The 22,501-nt window shown below is 56.9% G+C and overlaps 1 protein-coding gene across 2 annotated transcripts in view; it reads left to right on the top strand.

The window, feature by feature from the left end:
• The first annotated feature begins 1,508 nt into the window (after positions 1–1,508).
• SEMA7A (semaphorin 7A (JohnMiltonHagen blood group)) overlaps positions 1,509–22,501 on the top strand; it is a 31,573-nt gene continuing 10,580 nt past the window's right edge. Inside the window, exons 1-3 of one of the 2 annotated variants that reach the window (XM_073801243.1) lie at positions 1,509–1,765; positions 7,235–7,289; positions 10,227–10,432. In XM_073801243.1, the coding sequence (XP_073657344.1) occupies positions 10,264–10,432 (169 nt within the window). In that variant the 5' untranslated portion in view covers positions 1,509–1,765; positions 7,235–7,289; positions 10,227–10,263. Of the gene's footprint in view, positions 1,766–6,966; positions 7,290–10,226; positions 10,433–22,501 lie in introns of those variants that run through there. The other variant, XM_033851987.2, reaches the window with a different exon arrangement.

The raw sequence follows: 22,501 nt of genomic DNA, 5'->3' as shown, positions 1-22,501 counted from the left end.
GAGGCTGTGCTTCTGAGGTGACCGGTCTCAGGAGGAGCCAGGTGGACTTCCGGGGCAGCAGGTCGGGGAAGCTCACCCTCCGCATCGCTCCCTCTCCCAAAGGCTTTCAAAAGATTTCTTGTCCCTCCCCTGGCCTAGTCTCACCAGGCACTCTTTGACGCCTGTTCTGTAATGATGCCAGAATCCAGGCCTCAGAGCCATGCCAGGAGGCAGGGCCCTCTTCTCTCTCCTGAAGATGTAAATACAAGAGCAGTTAAATAACAATACTAAACAACACCACCAACACAAACAGGGCCCAGCTTTCATACTGAAGAGAGGGCACGAACCCCCGAGCTGCTGCTCCATCTGCCCGAGCTCTCATTCCCCTGGCACAGTGTTCCCTGGCACGTCGCAGACATGTCCAAGTTGAGCGAGTGGGTTTCATGTGCTTTGACTACTTTGTCAGGAAAACAATCCTTCAGCTGGTGTCTCAGTGGGAAGTTGCTCAGAGGTCTGCTCCTGCTGTGTCCTTTTGCCAGAGGTTTCATCCACAGCATCCGCAATCACGGTCGTTCGTCTTCTGCTTGTCACCCCCTGGGACAGAAGTTTTACCACTGATAAGGACTGCCTGCTCTGTCCTTTGTTCCCCAGAGCGTTTACCCCTTGGCCCCCTTTCTGTCTTGAAGGACCACACAGAACAGGCCTGCTCCCTCTGCTCTGTGAGCTGGGCTCCGTGAGTTCAGGAGAGTGGTAGCAATTCATTTGTCCTTTGACCTGTCCTCCTGGTTTTGGTCCCCAGCACGTCCTGTTTCTCTCTCTGGATGACCACCAATCTATCAGTGATACTCTTAAAGAGAGGTACTTGGGAGGCCCCCCTATTCCAGACATGGCCTGAACCGCAGGCCATATCCGGAATAGCGGCCTGCCAGAAAATGGCATGTGAAGTCTCCACATGTCCCTCTCCGTCCTAGAGTTAACGTTGAGGGGTGTTTGAATTGGCTGAAGAGACTCAGAGCTCACCAGGCTTCTTGGTGCCAGGTCTCTTTGTGCCTCGGTGGTCTGCCTGGAACCCAGCTGCCTCTTCGTGGTCAGGAGCAAAGACCAGGAAGCTCTTTGAACCTGATGTCTCTGGTTTGTGATGGAAATAAAGGCCAGTTCCATCCTCACAGGCCTGCCCATGCCCGTGATACAGCCTGCCTAGGGCTGATTTCCATTCTGTGGCAACTTGCACCCTGCCCCCAGGGACTGTGCGGGGGCTCCTTAACACCCCCGGCCCATTATGCTGCGAAACTCTTGGGTGACCTTGCCCTGTCCCTGGAACTGACTCCCAAGTACCAGTTATACTGTTTCCCAGAATTGAACTGTCCCCACGGTTTCCCTTTCCCTTCTTTGTCAGCTTTTTCCTCCAGGGTCTTGGCATGTTGGCTTTGCTTCCTGTAGCCATGTTTTAAATAATATATGTTGAGTCTGGTAAGTTCCTCCGCCGAGCCTGGGGCTTTCCATGGGCCAAGGACTCCTTCCTTGCCATTGTCTGCTTTACCCTTTCAACAAACATTCAGTCTCTGCCTTGTGCCAGGTAAACATGACAAGGTCCTTGCTCTCACAGAGCCATGCCATTGGGAAGACAGACCAACAGATGTTTACACTAAAGCCTGATGAGAGTGGGCCGGGCAGATCCTGTGGGCTTGGAGCTCATAGGAAGGGGCACTCACTTGGGTTAGGGTGGGGCTGTGTGTGAGGGAGAGCTGCTTGGAGAAGTTGGCGTCTGACTTGAGACCTGCAGCAGGTGAGGAGGAATTGGGCAGGGAGGTGTACGTGCAGGGTGGGCTGGGAGAGGAGAGGACACAGCTCCTGGAGCCCTGTGTGTGAGGGTGGACTTCAAGGTAGGCAGAGGCTAGATCACTTTCAGCTATGCAAGGAGTTTGGACTTATCCTAAGGACAGTGGCAAGTCACAGGAAAATTTGAATCAGGGGAGAGAGTCAGGCTTGCATCTTAGAAAGGCAGCTGGCTGCTGTGTGTGAATAGACGGGGAGTGGGGCGAGCTTGAGGAGGGGAGACCAGCGAGGAAGCTGTTATCCTCTTAGAACTGACAGTGTGTGACGGGCAGTGTGGCAGCTGGGAAGGAGAGGAGTGGGGGGGCGGGGAGACTTCAGGAGTTAGTGTTGATAGCACATCTTGGGAAAGGTGAGTGTGTTATGATTAGCTCCATTTATCCGATGGAGACACCAAGGAGGAGAGGTGAGATCATCTGTGCACAGTCTCATGGTGGGGCAGTGGGCAAATCGGCCTTGGAAACTCAGGTCTTACTCCAGAGGCGGCACCCTTCCCGCTGCTGCCTTCTGAGTGTGGAGAAGTGGGAGGCGGTGTGTGGGTCTCATCAGGCTGAGGAGCTTGGGCTTCATCCTGAAGGCAAAGAGCACCCCTAGGATGGCTCTAGGCAGGGCAATGGAGGACCAGACTCGTGTGTGAGAGAATCTGACAGCTGCGTGGAGGCTGGATTTGTGGGAAGTGAGATTGGGAGTGGGAGACCAGCTAGGAGGCCCATTGCCTCCGGATGGGACACAGTGGGGGTCTCGACTAGAGCTGCAGTGGGGGAGCTGGGAGGAGGAGAAGGAGGTGAGATGTGAAGGACTCGATGGGGGTGGGCAGGCAGGTTGTGAGTGGGTAGATGGTGGTGCAGCAAGAATGAGGGAGTGGGGGTGGGATCTGGAGTGCAAGACCAGTTTTGGAGATACTGAGCTTGCGGTGCCATGGGACGGCCAGGTGGGGATGTCTTGTAGACAGGTGGAAGTTTCTAGGATGGAGATAATGATCAGGAAGTTTCAAGTTGAAGGCTGGGCCTGTGTCAAGTGCAAAGGGAATCCAACTTTCCGGGGAAAGGTAGAGGAAAAGGGATGCCCACTAAGGAGTTAGACTTTCTAGGAGATAGTGCCTGATGGGCATGGGCGTGGAAGGGGGAGATGTGCTGCCTCTGGGAAGGCGAGAGCAGAGGTCATCAGAGCTGACGGAGTGCAGAGAACTGGACAGTGGGGCATGGTCAGTGGTGTGGAATGCCACAGAGAAACGTCGTGACCAGGGGCTGACCTTTGACTTGACTCCTTTAGCCATGGTGACCTTGGGGACGTGTCACAGAGCTCAGTTGCAGGGGTTGAGGCCTTGAGTAGGTGGGAGCGGTGGAGGCAGGGAGGGCAGAGAACTCTGGAGTACCTTTCCAGGGAGAGGGTAGTTGGAGGGGAGATGGGATTGAGAGTGAGCTTTTGCAGTTCAGCAGAGGTGAAGTTGGAATTGATCACGAGAACTTTTCTAGGAAGCTAAGGGGAAAAAAAAGGAAGAGACCCCAAAATAGAACATGCAAATATGCAGAGATGGGTGAGTTTTCTGAACAGATCCCTTCTCCTGATATAACTCAGATTTGGCTGGGCTGGCATGGGCTGGGCTGGCACAGCTTGCTGGGCACATGGGCCCCGGTTCTGCTCCTTGCCTCAGCCCCATATGGCCTGGGCCCCCGACCAAGCTCTGAGTCCTACCCTGAGGTGGCCTCTTGTTGCCTCTGCCACAGACTTCGGCAGTGAATGTTTGGTGGGGGTGGGGGGGTGGTATTTAGGCTTCCCTCTATCTGCTTACCCAGCCTCTGCAAACCCCCTCTGGCCCTGGGCTGGGGTGGGGTCAGCTTGGCTGTGCCCCTGGTTTCCCTGGGCTCAGCCGCGTTTGGCTCCTGTAGCCTCTGCAGTTGCTGGTGACAGAATTCGGCCTCTATGCTTGAAATGCATTTTTCAGAGACCCAGGCACTGCCCTATTCTACCTTGGCAAAAGCGGCTCACAGCAATGCGGTGCAATGGTGCTCACTTATCAAGCACCCACTCTGTGCCAGTCATTGAGCTAGGCATCAATACGCCATCTCAGTTGATCCTCATAACAACCCTGAAAAGTAGACATTATTATCCCCATTTACAGATGAGTGCTTCCTGTTAACCGGACGTGACTGTTCTGGGAAACTGGTCTTTCTAGGACTTGGGTGGGATTGTATCAGCACAGTTCCATCAGTGCACCCACCTGGGACCTTGTGCCTGGCTGGCAGGTCGGAAGCTACTCAGAGGGACTGAGGGTCTGTTCACCACTCATCCTTCCTGGAAGTGGCAGCTCGAGTCCTGGAGGGAAATCGGTCTTCTAAGTCAGACTGACTGAGCTGTAGGTCTCTTTTCCACAGAGAACCTAACCTCTTGGAGCCTCGGTTGTGTCCTGTTTGATATTTCCCCTCAATTTATATAAGTGGATGTTGACAATGTGTATATCTGAGATGCCAAGGCACTCAGAGCTGGACTGGTGAATGTTCTAGGTGACCGAAAGAGTCCGGATCCTGACAATTAGGCATCCCTAGCAAGAGGGAGAGTAACAGGGACACTGAGGTCCTGTGGTGGGGACTAGAAAACCATTTGCTCTTCTGCAGGATGGGGTCTCATTTCTTCCCCACTTGAACCCAGATTCACACTCAATCTTTCTCAGCCAGTATCTCAGAAAGCCACTGCTGATAGATGGGAATGGCTCAAGGATGACCCTAGGCTAAGATCAACAGGATTTAACAGCCCCATGTCTCAGCCCAAGGAGGCAGTGCCTTTGGAGGGGCTGTAATAGGAGCCCTTTACTTTCCACCTTTCCAGCCCTTTACTCCTCCACCTCTCTTCTAAGTGCTGTGCTCTGATCTGACACCGACCTTTGAAGGAGATGGTCATAAACCAGACTGCCTAGCACCTAGGAGAGCCTCAGTAGAAGTTTGTTAAATGACTGGCTGATGATGTTGTAGGAACCAACCAGGATTAGAGAGACCAAGCAAAGCCCCACGGGGGGACCTAGTTGGAACTGGGGTTATTTACCCTGAAAAAGAAGTAGATTTAGAAGGACATGACCTCTATGTTGAAATCCCTGAAGGGCTCTATTCCAGGAAGAGGGATTAGACGTGGTCTGTGTAGCCTTGGAGGATAGATTTAGGACCGATGGGTAGAAGTCTTCCACTGGGGAAGAAGACTTTGTGTCAGAGCTAAACAAGAGGGGCAAGGCTGCCTTGTGGCTAAGCTCATCGCCACTGGAGGTATGTTAGCAGAGGCTACATGACATCCAAAAGGGCTGTTTGAGGGGCTCCCAGGTTGGACTGAATGACGTCTGAGAGTTACTTCTGACCCCAAGAATTGGGATTCTTGGATCACGGTATCCATGAAAGAAAGTGAACTGTTTGTGGGAAACCACATGTCTGCATGCATTTCTGTTCCTCACTCAGGTGGCCCCAGCAGGCCCAAGGATCACATCAGAATTGGGTGGGTCCTGCGACACCGTCCATCCTCCAGAGATTTAAAAGCATGTTTATTTCAGCCTACAAACAAGAAGGAAATGCAGAAGATAGAATGAGAAAGTTTTGTCTACTCTGGTCCAGATAGGAGATAGAAGAACTGCTGATTTAGCTCCTTTTTCTCATTTTGTAAACAAAGAAATGGAGGCCTGGCCTGGGGTAGGGTCTTGCTTAACTTGGGTCAGTGATCAAGCTGGGGCTTCATCTTTGGCCTCCCAGCCATGTCTGGTCAGGAGACTTCGTTAGTCTTGATGGGTTCCGCATGACTCCCACAAGATCCTGCTCTGCCTCAGGCCTTGGGCACTGAGAATGGAGGCTCAGAGATGGATTTTGAGTGGGCCGGGCAGGAGAGGGAGTAGGGTGGAGTGGAGGGAGGAGTTTGTCTCCAGAAAGGCTTGGGAGTGTATATAGTTGACCCTTGAACAAGCCGGGTTAGTGGTGCTGACCCTCTGTGCAGTCGAAAATCCACGTATAACTTACAGTCTGCCCTCGGAAACTGCTGTTCTGCATATGAGGACTCAACTGACCGGGCATAGGACTGTGTAGCACTGTAGTTTCTATTAAAAAAAAAAAAATCCACGTGTAAATGGACCCATGCAGTTCAAACCCATGTTGTTCAAGGGTCAACTGTGTTACCTACACACTTGGTCTCAGCTAAGACTCTGTTCTTAAGTGGCCACCAGGTGGCACTCCCGCCACAAGCCCCGTGACATATGGGCAGAGTTTTGGGGCTGGGGATACCGGGCTGCCCTTGGAAGCCATGGGAGGACTTACCATGTTTTGGAGTGAGCTGAGTGCCCTGACAGAAGGAGAAAAGGTCTCTCTTCTGCCAGTCTCCTGTTCATCACTGAATATCCCCCTGTGGATTTTTACTTTTTGTCTCTCAACTTGACTGGCCAGACTCCGATCTTAGCAGTTTAGGGTAGGGCCAGTCAAATAAAAATGCATCTAGAATGACTAGGACAGAGAACAGAGATCCAGGAATGGGATGCTGCTGGGAAGTAGTGACCCTCAGAGCTAAGAAAGGTGGTGGCAATTCTGAGAAGTTCTTCATTTAGGGTGGCTCTGAGCTGGCCTAGAAGGAAGAGGAAGCCTGGGGTAGGAGGTGAGCGGCAGGCACTAGAGGGGACATCCTGTCAGAGGTTTAGGGGTGGGCAGACCACTGAGAGAAGGGTGAGATGTGGTATTAGCGTCTGTATGAGCCGAGGTGGTTTCCTCTGCGTGCCTCGCTTGGTCCAGCCCTGAGCCCTTACATGGTCTTTCATGAGTTGGGCCAAGTCCAGTGGTAGCTGAGGCTATTATGACCATGCCTGTGCCTGTGAGACAGGGGCCTACACACCATGAGCACACAGTAAGTTGGAATTCTCAGATGTGGCCTACATGACCATCAATATCTTAATTTTGAATTATTTGCAAATATTTTAATATTGGGAGTTTCAACAAAAACTCATTTTTAGCTTCTCTTGAAAAATCAGCTGTCTGTCATATTGAGTGTACTTTCCCATGGCCCCAGGGGCTGGAGCTGTCTACAGCTGCCCTGAAGACAGATCACCCTGGTCTCTCTGCCCCTGCAATGGGTGGTGGTGGTGATGGGGGGACAGGAAGAGTTGGCTATTATTAGTAGCTGCAGGTCCTAGGTGGGCACCAAGCTCTGAGGCTTCATGAAGGGGCTGTCGTGGGCTTGGGCTCCTTATACCTCCCACAGGCCTGTTGTTAGGGGTGGGTCACTCCTTTGAAGACCAGGTGTAGCCATGGGATCAGGGCTGAGGAGGGGTCAGAGGAAGCCTGGAGTGTGAGGAATGCTCTGAGTATGGCCCTGAAAGGTCTTACTTGGAAGGCTGGGGAAGGCTTCCAGGGCCTCTTGCGGCTTTGGGACCTCAGGTCTATGTGTGTCCATTTCTCTGACTCCCCAGGGGGCTTCTTGGATTTGGCTGTGCCTCCACTGCCCACAGGGAAGACCTCTACAAGGTAGGTTTCTCCTAGATAGAAGCCCCCGCATCATCTCTTTCTCACAGCCTCCTCCCCCTATTCCCCCCATGTGGAGTGGCAGGGAAGGGGAAGGCAGGACTGTGCCTCCCCCTCAGACCTGTCAGCGTCCACATCTGTTGCTTCCTCTGCTGATCCATTTCCCATCATTGACTCTGAGTGTGGATTGTGCCCCTGTCCTTGGTTCAGGCCCAAAAGCCAGCCTTGGGCCCCAGTGAAGAAGGCAGGCTCCTGTCACCACCTACACCATTCTGGTTTGATTTCCCCGTGCTACCTGAGGCAGGCAAGTCCACGCCAAACACTGGCCCTGTGCTCTCCCCACCCTGGGTACCCGTTCTCCTTCATGCCCGTACTCTAGCTGCACTCTTTCGCTATAGAGTTACTGTCCCAAATCACTTTCACGGGCTCGCTTCTCACCTCCCCTGGCTGCCTGTAGCCAACCAGGAGTGGGCTGCCATCTGGTGCTGGCCCTTTGCCCTTAGATTGGCTGGCTCGGGGTGTCAATTGGGGTGAAGCAGGTGCTGAGATGAGCATGGAGGAGCCCAGCCAGAGGCCCTCCCTGAACATGAGGTGGGACGGTCTTCAGCACTACCCCGTCACCCTCACCCCAGCCTGGAAAAAAATTCCCTGGCACCTGCCCCAGTTTCCATCTGCTGCCCTGTTTCTTGGGAGGCTGAGCCCAGCCCCTGACCTGCCCTCCTGTTCAGCACCTGGTAACCTGGGCCCCTGTCTGGGTCTTTCTGAGGATCGTTTGGATCCAGCCACACACAGGAGGCAGTAGCGGAAGGGTGCGATGCATTGAGAGCATTATGATATAGAAGATAAGGGGGTGGGCCCCAGAGAGACTGCCTGGACTTCAGTCCCGGCCCTTCACTAATGAGCTGTGTGACCTTGGGCACATCTCATCCCCTCTCTGTTCCTCGGTTTCCATGTTTGCAAAAGGAGCCAAATAATAGCACCTACCTCTTAAGCTTGCGAAGATGAAATGAATTAAAACGAAGCTATGAAACGTTCACGGCACATAGTAACCTCAGCATTAGCTATTGCTATTGGAGTCAGAAAACCCGGGTTCCCATCATGGCTCCATCAGCTGAGCTTGGGGAGATCTCTCTCCCTCCCTGTGCCTCAGTTTCCTTCTCTAATATAGGGATGTGCTCTCTCGCTCACTAAGGGAGAGAATGTAGGACTGGCAGGGAGAACGTAGGTGGAAGTGGGTTGTGTGTTGTGAGTTGCTGTGCACGTGGGCAGTGTTATCGTCAATTCTGAATTCTCAGTTCTTAAAGGCAGGGCAGGCAATTTCTTAATTTGCTTACCTTGCAGAGAGGGCAGACACTGGGGGTCATAAAGTTCAGCAGATGAGGCTGGAAACAGAGTGTCACTCTTGGAGGCCAGCCTGGGCCAGGACGTGCTGTTGGCTTCAGGGCCACAGGCTTGGGTATAGGACTGGGGAGGGGCTGTTCGACTGTCCACAGCCTCCCTCTCTTTGTGGCAGTGTACCTCTGGGCATCATGAAGCTGTTGGCCCTACCCAGCAGGCCAGGAACCTAGTCCTGCACTATCTCTGGAGGCATCCTGATTTCACCTTTTGGCTTGTTGGGGTATCTTAGGAGCACTTAGGGAAGAAAGGAGGGATAGCTGGAAACCAAATATGGAATGGTAAGGCAGAACTTCCCGGTGATAACCTTTTCTTGGCTGTGGAGCTGGACAGAGGGCTGGAGCTGGGGCTGGGGCCAGGGCAGCCTGTTCCCTGTCTTTGGTGGTGTCTGCAGTATGTGAATCGAGTCCAGCTAGGTGTGTGTGTCTTGGAGGCCCCAATGCACCTCTGCTCCTTCCTCCTCAACCTGTCTTCTCTCCGTGCAGTCCATCTGGGGATAGACATCCAGTAAGCACTGGATAAGTGGATTTCCCATCCATGGTTACCTTGGGCCGAAACAGAGATGGAGGGTCTGGACCCTCTCTGGTTTGAGGGAGAGGAGACTTCTTTACAAAGGGCAAACATGTGGCTCTGAAAAGATAAGCTGACAGCAGAGCTTCCTGGGGCTGTTCAGATGACTGCAGAGGGACTGGGCCGGACCCTGCCGGGGGTCACCACCAGGTCATCAGGTTGCCTGCGCAGCTGAGCCCTATGCATCTTGTGGGCAGAGATCACTTAAAGCTGGTCTGATTCTGCCTCCCCAACAGTGAGTCCTGGGCATGCAGGATGCTCCCCTCTCTTTCTACTTGGGGAAGGGGACTTCTTAATTATATCCCCCTCCACTCACATGGAAATGAGTTTGGATTTTCTGAGCATACACCAGCTGGCTGGGGGGGAGGCAGCCCAGAAGGCTGCTGCTGGCTGGGGAAGGGAGGAGAAAGGAGGGGAGGGAGCCAGGCCAAGATGAAAATTCCGTGTTCTCACAGCAGAGCAAGGATGGGGCTCTGAGTGCTCCCCACAGGTTACTGACCCTATGCCTGAAACCCATCCCCCCTCATTAGGGAAAAGCATCTTGCTCCTGCTTATAGGCTCAGAGGAGCTGTTATCCACTCAGGCCAGTCCATCCTCTGAGCACTACAGCCTTCAGGGTCCAAACACTTAACTGACCATTAGCGAGGTTGTGCCCTCAGGAGAGGTCCTCCCTGACTTCTAGGCCAATCCCTTTATGGGGTGGGGGGAGTGAATCTAAGGCCCTGAGAGGGGACAGGACCTGGAGCCGATCACAGAAGACCACAAGTCTGCCTTGCTTCCCGCCCACCCGGGTTCTCCCCGTGGGGTTGCCCAGGAAGAGGTGGTGAAGGTTCCTCGGGCGGCGGTCACTGCGCCCCCTTGGCCAGCCGGGAGGCGAGAAAGGCTGCGGGGGGGGGGGGGAGGGGCGGGGTGGGGTCAGGCGTTTGACTCCGCCTCCTCGCGCTTGATTCTGCCTGCTGTCGCGCGCTGGCTCAGTCTCTGCTGCTCTCCGCTGTCGCTCCCGGGCCTCGGGATGACACCGCCTCCGCCCGGATGCGCCTCCCTCGGCGCCCCGCGCGCCCGCGTTCCCAGTCCGCTGGCTCGGTCCGGGCTCCCGCTGCGGCTGCTGCTGCTGCTCTGGACGGTTGCCGCCTCCCAAGGCCACCCAAGGAACGGACCCCGCATCTCCGCTGTCTGGAAAGGTAGGTGGCGCCGCGTGAGCGGCGGGGCGCGGGATGCGATGCCGCGCGGCGCGGGTGCGGAGTGTGCGGCACCGGAGGGAGTGCGTGCGCGCGGCTCTGCGGGTCCTGGGCTGTCCCCGTGGATAGCGTGTGGGTCTGGGTGAGTGTGTGAATGTGCGCGCTGCTACACTGGAGCGGGCAGTAACGCTGCGGCGAGAGAGCCGCGGGGGCTGGAGACCCGGCTAAGTCACTCCAAGTCCGCCCGCAGCCGGGAGCCGCAGCGCCCGGGCGCAGGGGGGAGGGAGAGGGCCCCTCTCTCGGCCCCGAGGCGCTCTTGGTCCTCCAGCGGTGGGGCCTCTGTGCGGGATCCTTTCTCCCGCCGGGACCCCCACCCAGCTCCTCTCTTCCTGAGCTGCGGTCTCCGCTGTCGCGCGGGGCGCAGGCTGGGCCGGCAAGGGGGGCGCGGACCCTTTGCCGCCGCCGCCGCCGCGCTCCGGCTGCGGGAACAAAGACCCCGCTGCCTGCCCCCCGCCCCCGCCCCGGCCCCGAGCGCAGGCCGGGTAGAGGGGGTGGGCACCCAGTGGTGAGCCGGGACGTGGTGCGGTGCGGAGGCTTCAGACACCGGGGCGCTGCCTCTGCAGTGCCGGGACCGGCCGCTCCCTCCTTGTCCGCACGTGGCAGTTGTCACCAGGAATCGGCGCCAGCGTGGGGGGCAGTGCCCGTTGGGTGGGGCGCGGCCATTGGGACCCCCAGGCAGAGGATCTGGGGAAGGGCTGCAGCTTTTAGGCCCTGGTGGTTATGTGAACTTGGGGGACCGGAGTCTCCCCCAGGGGCGCCTCAGTTTAGACCACACTGTACGATGGGTCAGAAAGCCGGCTGGGTGGGTTTTGAGGTTTTTCTGCCGCGAGGGGCTGAGCTCGCCTCCCCTGCAATGCACACATATGCTTCCCCACCTCCAGGCTGACTGGGCTCTGTCCCCAAATTTGGCGGCGCTGGGCCCCCCTGTGGTGGTGGTGGCCTTGCAGTGGGGGGTGGGGGGATCTGGCCCCTCCGGGAGCCCTTTGATGCCTGAGGCGGTTTGCAGGGATTGCCAGAGCCTGAGCATTATCTGGGGCAGGTATTCTTAGCAGAGAGAGAAGAAGAAAAAAAAAAAAACCGCTCAAAGAGCGAGTGGCCTGAACTGCGGCTGCAGTGGAGGGGATGTGACTTGCCCAAGGTCACTCTGCATTGTGTGAGCTCACAGTGCAGTCAGGGGGCTCTGATCTGGCACAGGACCAGTGCTTGTTCTGGGTTAGGAAGTGGAGAAAGATTTAGGCAATTTTTTGGCCATAAAGAGGGTACTCTGGGGGCCAGCTCTGCTACCCAGCCAGAGAGGCATTCCTGGTGGAAGTGGAGCAGGACATCTGGACCTCTGGCCATCTATCTACTCATGGTGGACACCTACACACCCCTCAGTCGTATTAGCTCCAGTCTGAGCTTCCTCTGCCTTCCCAGCATCTTTGCCTTGCCTCAGTCCCCTTAGCTGTCTTGGACAGCACGGCATTTGTACACGCTGAAGCAGATGAATGGCCACATCTGAGTGTTCTGGAATCTCCCTCTGCGCCAAACCTTTGCATTTGGCTCTGCTTGTCCACATCCCCCATCTTCCCAAGATACCCTTCCACACACATACTTAATGCACACCCACCTCTTAGCACCTAATGCTGCCTCCCCATCTCGGGCACTTAGTCCCCACCCTGAGGCTATTTAAAACTTCTTTCTGTCCTCTTACCCACTTTCCAAAGTGCTGTCTCCCCTGCACACAGTTCACTATTGTAGCCACACTGGCCATGCCTTCTGCTTGGTAATACGCTATTGACCCCCACTGGGGTGTGCCAGCCCCTCACCTATCTTGTCCAAGAGCCGTCTGTGGTCTTCTTCACCAGTGCCAGGCACCCCACTGGCCAGACAGACACTGCCATCCACCTGTCCCCCAGGACCACCAGCTGGTAATGGTATGCCTAGCTGACAGCTGCCTCCTAGTTCCTGTGGAGTGACACATGGTAGTCGGACGGGAATGGGCTTGGGCGGGGCAAACGAAGGAGTAGGGTGAGAGGAGGACCCTTGCTGTAGGCCTAGTTCCCTATATACCAGTGGGCTGAGGGGATGCGGACGGTGGCCTCCAGGAATGACTAGATCAAGGGTAATGGTGGTTTTGGAGCTGCTTCGCCATGAGGCCTAGACAGGGCTCTTAGTTGTAAGACAGGACAGGTGTGGGGACCGGAATGGGTATGGAGGGATCTTCTCCATAATTTATTTTCTGCTGCTTAGACCTATAAGTTCTAGGGAAAGATTAGATAAGGGAGCTCTGGGAGGGTCCCAGCCTGCCCTTCTCAGGGCGGTTGATGCCTCTCTAGCCTGATGAAGGCCTGGCCCAGAACAGCTCTGGGCAGAGAGAGGGATGTGCCAGTACTGACCTGCCAGGTACCCTTGAGCTCTGTACCTGTTTCTGACCCTCAGAGCTTGCCAGGGCTCTGGAGATTGTCCCCCAAGGGCTGTCGCTGACACGTGGGTCAGTCAAGGATGTGACTTTGTGGGCCTGACCTCCCTGCAGCAGGGACTGGAGGGGGTGGTTTGAAGGTAAGGGCAGGAGGTTGGCACGCTTGTGTAAGCTGTATACCCCTCTCCCATTCCATCCCTGGTTGGAGGAGATGGAGAAGCCCAGGAAGGCCCTGACCTCCAAGGTCAGAGGTGAGCCAGCTTGTCCACAGCAAGAAACAGAGCCCAGTCTCCACTTCTCCAGCTGGTTCTGGCCTCACCCTTGTCCGGTTAAACAACAGGATGTTACTGTTGACTTGGTGGCTGCTGGGGGAGCCATTATGGGGCCGCTCCGCAGGGCGGGGGGTGTTGTTACCTCCTCTAGGGGATGAGGTCACAGCTGGGGCTCTCCAAGCATCACCATTTCCAGTGGAAATCCTTGCCCCCTTGGGAACTTAGATGTACTCATCACCTTCAAGGTGAACTCCCCCTGCTGAACAGTGTGGCGGGGTGGGGGAGCAATTCCCAGGAGGAGGGGGGGTTTTCTAAGCTGGGAGAGATGGGAGAGATGCTTGGTGATGTCACCAGGAGTTTCCTGCCAAGCTCTGTGGCCCCTCTGTCCTGAATAGTGAAGATTCTACTAGCAGGCTGGGGTGAGGTAGATGCTGGCACAGGCCCAAGATGACCACGGCGTGGAGGAAAGCGATGGGAAGTTGGAAGCCTGGTTCTGGACCCAGCTCTGCTGATTTTCCTTGCGACTCTGGGCAAGTGCTTGCCTTTTCCTGAGCCTCAGTTTCCTCAAATTTCCAAAGCAGGTATAGGGAGGAGCTTATACTTAGCAGAGCACTAATCCCTTGCCTCTCTGGGGTAGGTGGAGGCTGCAGTGGTCTGTTCAAACCCTAGCAGTGAGGAGAAATTGAAATCTGGGAAGTCAGGGAAATCCTTTAGTTTCGCGTTCTTTCCTTTCTTTTTCTCTCATAAGCGAAGGCTGGTGGTCAGCTGGAGGAAGTGGCTCATTTGGGTTGTGACCTCAAGGGTGGGCATAGTAATGCAGCATTTTTGACATTTATCACTTGCTGGGGCCCACCTTGTGCTGGTCCTGGGCTTGGGGACCAGGGATGAGAAACTAGATGTGTCCATAGGCTTCTCCGTGTAGATGGGGAGACAGACAGGCAGGTCAACCTACAGTTACAATGAAATGTGTCAGGGCCTGTAACAGAGGCAGCTGTGGGGGTCGAGGAGGTACCTAACCCAGTCTGCACAGTCAGAGAAGGCTTCCTGGAAGAGGTGATAAGTCAGGATGGCAAGAGGAATAGGAGCCAGCTTGGGGAGGGGTGGGACAGGAGGAAGTACCCTGGTGTGACAGGATTTCAGACCCCAGAACTTGCAACTAGGACCAAGGAGAGGAAAGGAGCTGTGTGGGGGTCCCCAAGAGGGAGACGTTGAGTCAGCCTGGGCCTGGGGGCTCCAGGAGGGTTTCATGCAGGAAGGGATATCTGAGCTATGCCACCTGACCTTCCACAGCCAGCCCAGCAGTAGGAAGGAAGGACCATGGCAGGCAGGGAAGACTTCCCCAGTGTCACAGCTCCCTGATGGAAATCTGGGGCTGGGTCCAGGGACACCAGGGCTTTCCGCCTGACTCCTGACCACAGGAGTTCTCCAGGTGAGGAGGCCCAGTCCTCAGCAGAGACTCTCCATGGGGTGAGGAGCTCCCCCAGCATCAGCCGGGCCCTGCAGGTGTGGGAGGGGCAGATGACCTTCCTCTGTCTAGCTTCCCCTTCCAGGAACCTTCACCTCAGCAGGGGTATATCACTACCCAGGCTGGGCACTTGGGAGAAGCAGGGAGAGCTGGACACTCTTCTTGGAGGAGGGCCAGGCCAGGGCCCCTAATGTGCAGGTGGGAAGCTGAGGCTTAGCCTAGGGGGTGGGCCGCAACAGCCTACAGGGGGCAGTGGTAGGAGTGGGTGGCCCTGGAGTTGACAGCTCAGCCCTCACCTGATGTCCTACCCTCTACCCCTAGTCCCATTTCAGCCACTGCAGTGCTGTCTAGCTATGTCACAAGAGACTGACCACACTTCCTGTGCTCTGATTGACATCTCTGGGGCCAGAAAACTTCCCCTTTTCTTGGTTTCCTTTTTTGGAAAGGCCTGGCTGCCCTGGAAGCTTCCTCTTTTGTGGGGGCGGGGGGGAGTGGTAGGGGGGAGGAAGGGGTCCTCCTAGAGCAGGGACTGTGGCCTCTTGTTTGGTACCCCCATCAGAGAACATGGACTTCTCCCTTCCCTAGCCAGCCCAGGCAGTGAGGGACCGTTTGATCCATCTTTCTTTCCCCCTATGGTCTAGTCAGCCTCCAAGCCTCTTGTTCCACCCCTACCCCCCACCTTGGCCTGGGCCCTGCTGTGTCTTCAGGACTGTGCCCTGGCCTTCTCCAGGCCCTTGCATCCCTCTGGGTCACTGTGCTGAGCATTCCAGCTGGAGCACACAGCCCACCTGATCTCCTACAGTTCTTCCCTCACCATTCCCCAGCTCCCCATGCTTTCCTGCCTCAAGGCCATTGCCCTGCTGGTCATCCCTCCATGTACCCAACTCACCCTCCTCCTCCTTTCTGCCAGTTCTATCTCACTTCCTCTAAGGAACCTTGTTGGATGACGCTAACACAGCCTGATGTCAGAAAACAAACGTCAGAGATCAGCTGGGTCAACATTCTACAGATGGGGAAACTGAGCTCTGAGATGACGGGGACCGGCCCAGCATCACCCAGTGAGACAGGCAGAGCTGGGACCAGGCTAGGTCTTCTGCCCGAGCCTGCCCTGGCCTTAGCTTTTGGCCTCCCTCCACTTGTCTGTCTGTCTTCATGCTCTGTCCCCAGGCTTATGGCTCCCTGTGCCCATTTCCTCCTCAGCCAGTTCAGCTGAGCCCAGACTCTCCCTGCCCCAGTGCTGTCTGCTCCCAGGAGCCCCAGCAGCCACGACCGTCCTCCCTTCAGGACCTTAGGTTTGGGCCAGCTCCATGCACTCTTCTGGGCTTTTCCTCAGGGCAGCTGGGCCTCAGGTCTCGGGGGCAGGTTGATCTGTGTCATGGCCTGGGCTAATCTGGGTTTAACCGTCACAGCAGCCTGGGATTAGGTGGATGCTGTCGAGCCTCCTGCACCCCCTTCTTCCAGTCAGGGGCTGGGGCTCTGAGCCAGCACACCCCTGGGGGCAGCCCTCACGATGGAGGGCAGCCAGTTCCTGCCCCGTGCCTAGGTCTGTGTTCCGCTCCTCTGGGGGAGGGAAGAGGAGAAGCCCTGGGTTTGCCCTTGGGGGCATGCGGGTGCCTGGAGAGGTGGGCCTGCGGCCTGTGACGAGAGAGGGCACGTGGGGAGGTCAGGAACCTTGCGCAGCCAAGGACTGTGACAGGAAGTGAGAGCAGGAAGGGTCAGTGTGGGGTGGTGCCACAGGGGAAGACTTCCTGGGGAGGGGGAAGAGCCAGGCTAGAGAGAGAGGCAGGGACGTGGTGTGGGGCAGAACGGGGCACAGACTGCTGCTCGTGTTCTCTGTCTTCTGGGCCCAGGGCTCTGGGCCAGCCTAGTGAGGGAGGAAGGTCACTGTGGTAAGCTCGGCATCCTAACAGCGGCCCAGGAACCTGTTCTAAGGTGTCTCCGCGTCTGACACTGGGGTTTGACCTACCCCAGTCCTGCTTCTCCTTGCGCTCTGAGCTGCCCCCTCTTGCCCAGTCCTGGCCGTGGCTTGGCCCAGGGACCATGGAGTAGGAGGAGGGCTGGCCTTCACCTTCAGGATCCCACAATCCAGATGAAATTCCACCAAAACAGTGTGATCTGAGAGAAGATAGTGTGTACCAGATGGTGTATAGCACAAGGTCAGAGGGAGGACGGAGCTGTGAGGGCTGGAGCAGTCTGGAACACTTTGTGAAGCCAGGGGGATTGAGGCTAGATCTTAAAGGACAGGTAAGACCACGTGCCTAGAGAGAAGGGGAAAGGGCAGTCAGGGGAAGGGAAAGCACAAGCCAAAGGGTGGAAGCGGGACTCAGCCGTGGCAGAGATGAGCAGAGATGGGTGGGCCTTGACTGCCAGGTAGAGGAGTCGGGCCCTGCTGGGACAGGCAGTTGGGACCCATGGTGGTTCTTTTTTTTTTTGCAGTACGCAGGCCTCTCACTGTTGTGGCCTCTCCCGTTGCGAAACACAGGCTCTGGACATGCAGGCTCAGTGGCCATGGCTCACGGGCCCAGCCGCTCCGCGGCATGTGGGATCTTCCTGGACCAGGGCATGAACCTGCGTCCCCTGCATCAGCAGGTGGACTCTCAACCACTGCGCCACCAGGGAAGACCCCATGGTGGGTTCTTGAGCTGAGGAGCCAGGGTGGGTAGAAGCGAGTGTTTTTTGCCTGTGCAGGTTGGGTGGGAACCTGGCTGGCTGGATAGTAAGGAAGGGTCTCAGCACATCCTCCCTTCTCTATAGCCTGTCCCAGACTGCACAGCACTTCTATTCTGGGCAGAGACCATGGGATACTTGTACGCTGGTCAGTACTCAGGGCCGCAGTACACCCCCAGATCCCTAGTCCCCTCCCCACCTCAGGCCTGCACACCCACGCTTACTTACACACACTGTCTTTAGGGCATCGTGGATGAAGCTCGGGCATTCATTGGCCAAGCAGCCTCTGACCAGGCTCCACCCTCTCTGGGCCTCAGTCTCCTCATCTGTATGGGAGAAGCTGGCCTAGAAGCTTCCAAGGGCTCATCTATGGAACACAGTGTTATAAATACAGATTCCAGAGTCAGTCTGCCTGAGTGTCAACCTCCACACCACCACTTAGCTGTGTGATCTTGGGCAAGTTAACTCAACTTCTCTGTGTCCAGCTGCCCTCATCTGTAAAATGGGCATAATAAGAGAAGCCACGGACTTCCCTGGTGGCGCAGTGGTTGAGAGTCCGCCTGCCGATGCAGGGGACACGGGTTCGTGCCCCGGTCTGGGAAGATCCCACATGCAGCGGAGCGGCTGGGCCGTGAGCCATGGCCGCTGAGCCTGCGCGTCCGGAGCCTGTGCTCTGCCGCGGGAGGGGCCACAGCAGTGAGGGGCCCGCGTACCGCAAAAAAAATAAAAAAAGAGAAGCCACCTTATAAGAGTTCAGTGATGATTGAATGAGTTAATACACCTGGCACTCAGAGAAGTGCCCGGCACATAGTATATGCTATGGAACGGTTAGGTCGGGGTGGGGGTGGGGATATCATCATTGCCAGTATCATCCTCCTCCTTTGGCATCTCTGATTTCTGATGAAATGCAGCCCTGGCAGCCCGGCCCCTGCTAGCTCTCCCTAACTGCCTATGTTGGCTGACTGCCCTTGTTCTCTGACCCCTCCCTCCTTCCCCACCGGCCCAGGCTAAGGCTGAGGTAAGGAACCTTCTGTTTCTCAGCAGTCTTCCTGTCCTGCCTGCGTTCTTCTACTTGGGGTGGTTTAGCCCTCCTCTGCCCTCTCCCTGACCCCTGCCCTGGCTCTAGGCCCAAGGGCAGGCCCTGCACCTCTGCCCATCCTTTCCTTTGAAGGATCCACCAGCTGACTTCAGCCTCACTCTAGGGCTTTTGGAACCTGCTGAGCTGAAGAATGGGCAGAATCTTGACGTGGCCTCCTGCCTTCCCTGGGCTTGGAGCCTCCTCCCCCCTCTGGCTGGGCCTCTGTGCCAGCCTTCCCTCCCCGAGCCCCCGGAATCTGCTTCGGCTCGGCCCCGCCCCCAGGACACACTCAGCTTTCTCTCCACACTACTTCTTACCCACAAGCCTTTGCCCCACCAGCCAAGCCTTCTGGTCCTTTGAGTACAGTGGCGCAGTGCAGAGAGCACACAGCCCTTGCTGGCGTGGAAGGCCCTCCGTTTTCCTGTCTATAAAATGGGCACGCAGATGCTGTCCTGCCTTCTTTACAGGGTGGTTGGGGGATTTGGTGAGCTAGTTGCTGGAAGCAGATGAGGACATGGTTTCTTCTGCTGCCTCCATCTCTAGGAAGCCATCTCTGACTTATCCAGTACTCACTACCCCACACTTTCCCCAAACGCCCCCAAACTTAACCCTGATTGTTTTGTTCCAAGAGTCATGGTGGGTCATAAAACCTAGACCTTAGCCCCTCCAGTCCACAGAGGAGGAAGCTAAACTCAGGAAGGCCCAGCTCTTGGTCACAGTCACAGCCAACCAGCCACTTGGCTGAGAGAGGGAGCACAAAGCTTTTTAGAACCATGGCTGAGCCCACACCTGAGATGCGCTCCCCTCCCACCCACGGCTGACCTTGGTGGGCGGGAAGACGCTCCCCCTCGGCCCAGCACACAGCTCACTGTTCCCATGGCTGATAAAGAGAGACACACCTCCCACACCCCCATGAACTAAGTACCGCCTCAAGGACCCACCGCCTGCCCCAGCACACCGGCTCTGCCCATCAGGCAGCTGTGTCTGGAGCCTTGCCCTGCTGAGTGTCACCAGCACCCCAACGGCAAGCACAGCCCTTCCTTAGCACAGGCCCGTGCCTCCCAGGAAACTGGGCTTCTGGATATGAGGAGCGGCTGCTCGTGCCCTCATGCCTGGCCATACTGCGAGAGGCAACATCGATGAAACATTTGTTCCTTTGCCCCCCCTCCCCCTCCAGTGAAAGGTTTCCGTCCACCAATCTGACACACGCAGAGTTCCACAGTTAGTCATTCCTTTGAGTTTAAGGCTTTGATTGCTGAAGGCCCCTGGAGATCAGAGTCTTACCTGGAAGACTGGTGGCTGGTTGATTCCCTTCAGTTATCAGGTCAGTGACTTATTCCCTGGCCTGCAAGAGAGCATAGGGTGGAGAGCAGGAGATGACACAGGGAAGTGGAGAGAAGGTGATGTACAGCTTTTTGAAGATCAAGAGGCGCTCAAGGAAGTTCCGGCTGTGGTCCTGGTCTGGAGCCGGGTGATGGGCACCAGAAACCCTGAGCGGCTGCCTCGCTCTGCTTCTGTCTCCCTTGTTCTTTTTTTTTGGCTGCACCGTGTGGCTTGCAGGATCTCAGTTCCCTGACCAGGGATTGAACCCGGGCCACGGCAGTGAAAGCCTGGAATCCTAACCACCAGGCTATCAGGGAACTCCCCTGTCTCCCTTGTTCTGTGCCTTGGGCCAGTGGTACGGGCTCTCTGGCCTCCGTGCCTCCCTCAGCTTAGTGACTATTCTCTTCCCTTCCACCTTGACCTGTGGGGTTCCAGAGGGTGACGAGGCTGCAGGCTAATTCCTGGGCCCCGCACGGGCCTTCCCTCTTCCTCTGGCGAGGGTGTGAGGGGGGACTGGTGATTCAGGTGGGGCACGACTGTGGGAGGAGACTCCTGCCTGATGTGGTTGGGCCTCCAGTCCGAGGCAGGCCTGGCTCCTGCCCCACGCTCGCTCGGGCCTCCCTGGCTGCCTGACTCAGGCACTCCCTGCCGGGCGCAGCATTCCTGCCCTTCTCAGAGCCCGCCTCACTGCCTGCTCTCAAAGGGCTCCTTGAGGTTAGGATTCAAGGCCCGTCAGGTCGCTGGGTCAGCTTGGAAGGCTGTCCCTGCCCAGACCAAACTGTGGGGTCCATCCCTTGTTGCTCCCTTCACAGGTAACGACACTGCCCCCCATCCTAGCCGCCACTCCACCCTCCCCCTGAGCAGCCCTCTTTCACAAGTAATGAGGATACGGGGTTGGCGAGGACCAGATGGGGACAGCACCCAGAGTGAATGAGGAGGAATGATGCTCCACCAGGCAGACCTGCTTTAGGAAAACCCACTCCACGGAAGTGCACACTTGTCCCAGCCAGTCGGTTGCTGGGATTGTGCTGGGAGGGTGGGGGGTATGAGAGGAAGGTCTGATTCGTTCCAACAGGATCAGAGCCCCATGGATGGCCTGGCTGGGGGCCTGTGATAGGGGAGGACAGCCCCTCGCACCCAGCCATCTTCTCGACCCTCATTTCTGGCGGGGCTGGGGCTGGGCCTTGTTGGTCCTGCCACTGTGAGGAAGGTGGGGGCTTCGGGGGCCATGGAATCTAGCTGGGTATGGGGCAGCCTGACTGTGCCCTTTCTTGGTCCAGAAGGAGCCAGGATTGGCTCAGAATCACATGGGGGTGGGGTGGAGGCTTGTGCTCAGTCCGCCCCTGGGGCCATGCCCACCCCACGTGTCTCTAGCCCCCTCCCCTGCCTGAACCCCTGGTTATTCTGGGAGCTTTTAGCTCCCACTTAGTCAGCCACTAATGCGTCAGGCCGGGGAGTGAGGGGGGAGACACGGTGCCAGACGGTGCTCCTTTTAGACATCCAGGATGGAAAGCAGAGGGGGCTGGTCAGGCAGGGGGACCTGGGGGGTGATGCTGGAAGAGAGGAGGCTTTCTGGATCCTGGCCCTGCTCATAGATAGGAGAGGGCAGCTCCGCAGACTGACAGGCAGTGGGTTGGTGTATCCTTGGGCCGCTGCAGCTCCCTTCCCCCATCACACTCAGGGCTTCAGCCCGCCTTCCTGATTCTCCTCTCATTAGGTCTCTGTACCCACCGTACGGTCAGCTTCCCCAGCTTCCCCACCGTTGCTCAGGCTGTTTCCACTGGCCGGAATTCTCTTCCTGCCTGTTTCTGACCCATCTAGCTTTGGTCCGCCTTCCCCATCCTTTTGGATTCCTAAGGAAGCAAAAAGACGCACCTAGGGATGCGGCACTTGCTCCCTCGGCTGGGCCTCTTTAGGAGCAGCCCCCAGCCTTGCTCAGCCTCTGCGTGGGTGGAGCCTTGAATGCCGCCACCTCCCCTCTTGGTGCCAAGGGGCCACAGTTCCTGGCTGTGAAGGCTTGGTTCTGCCTTCACTTCCAGGCAGCCCTCCTGCCCCTGAGCCCCCAGCCCCCGGCTCCTGTGACCTGAACAAAGCTTCCTTTCATGTATTCATTGAACTGCTGCCGCTCAGACACTTCCCGGGCACAATCAGGCCCTTTGAGGGCCTCGGGCAGTACGGGAGCCGGGCTGGGGCTGGGGTAGAGAACGGGCCAAGGCCTCGTCCTGGGGCCGAGCTGGTGCCGTCTCCCCCATGCACATCACCGGGCACAGAGCCGGGAGGGGCGGGTTCTTCGGGGTTGAGGGAGGCAATGCTCCTGGGCTCCTGTTCTTCTGCAAAATGAGGTGAGCAGTCGCTTCCTCCCTCCATATCCTGACCCTGGCAGCCGCAGCCAGGATTTGAGGGGAACAGGGCTCATACTTGCAGATCTGTGCAGGACTGTCCTGGCTGGGAAGCCCCCGACGCCGCACCCAGCAGCAGGCAGCCCTCCCCCTCCCTCTGTGTTCTCAGCAATGCTTTGTGAGCAGCTCTGGGGTCTGTACCAGCAGTTTTGCTTGCGTGGTATGGAGGCTTGCTTCGCTATTGCAGTTTCACCTCTCCAGCTGGATTCCGGGATAGGGCCGGGCCTCCCCCTCAGGCCTTGCTCTCTGGGGCCAGGCTGAGTCTCTCCCATCAGACTAGACTTCCCAGGGCAGGACTGCATCTCCTCCTCACTCTGACGGCCCTGTGACCCCAGACAAGGGCTCCCTCAGGGCCCCTTCACGCACCCCTTTCTCCACCATTAGAGCTGTGCATTGGCTGTGCAGGC

The sequence above is a fragment of the Tursiops truncatus genome, chromosome 2 (assembly GCF_011762595.2).
Source record: "Tursiops truncatus isolate mTurTru1 chromosome 2, mTurTru1.mat.Y, whole genome shotgun sequence".
Taxonomy (NCBI): Eukaryota; Metazoa; Chordata; class Mammalia; order Artiodactyla; family Delphinidae; genus Tursiops; species Tursiops truncatus.
This window is presented reverse-complemented; position numbering and strand designations above follow the sequence as displayed.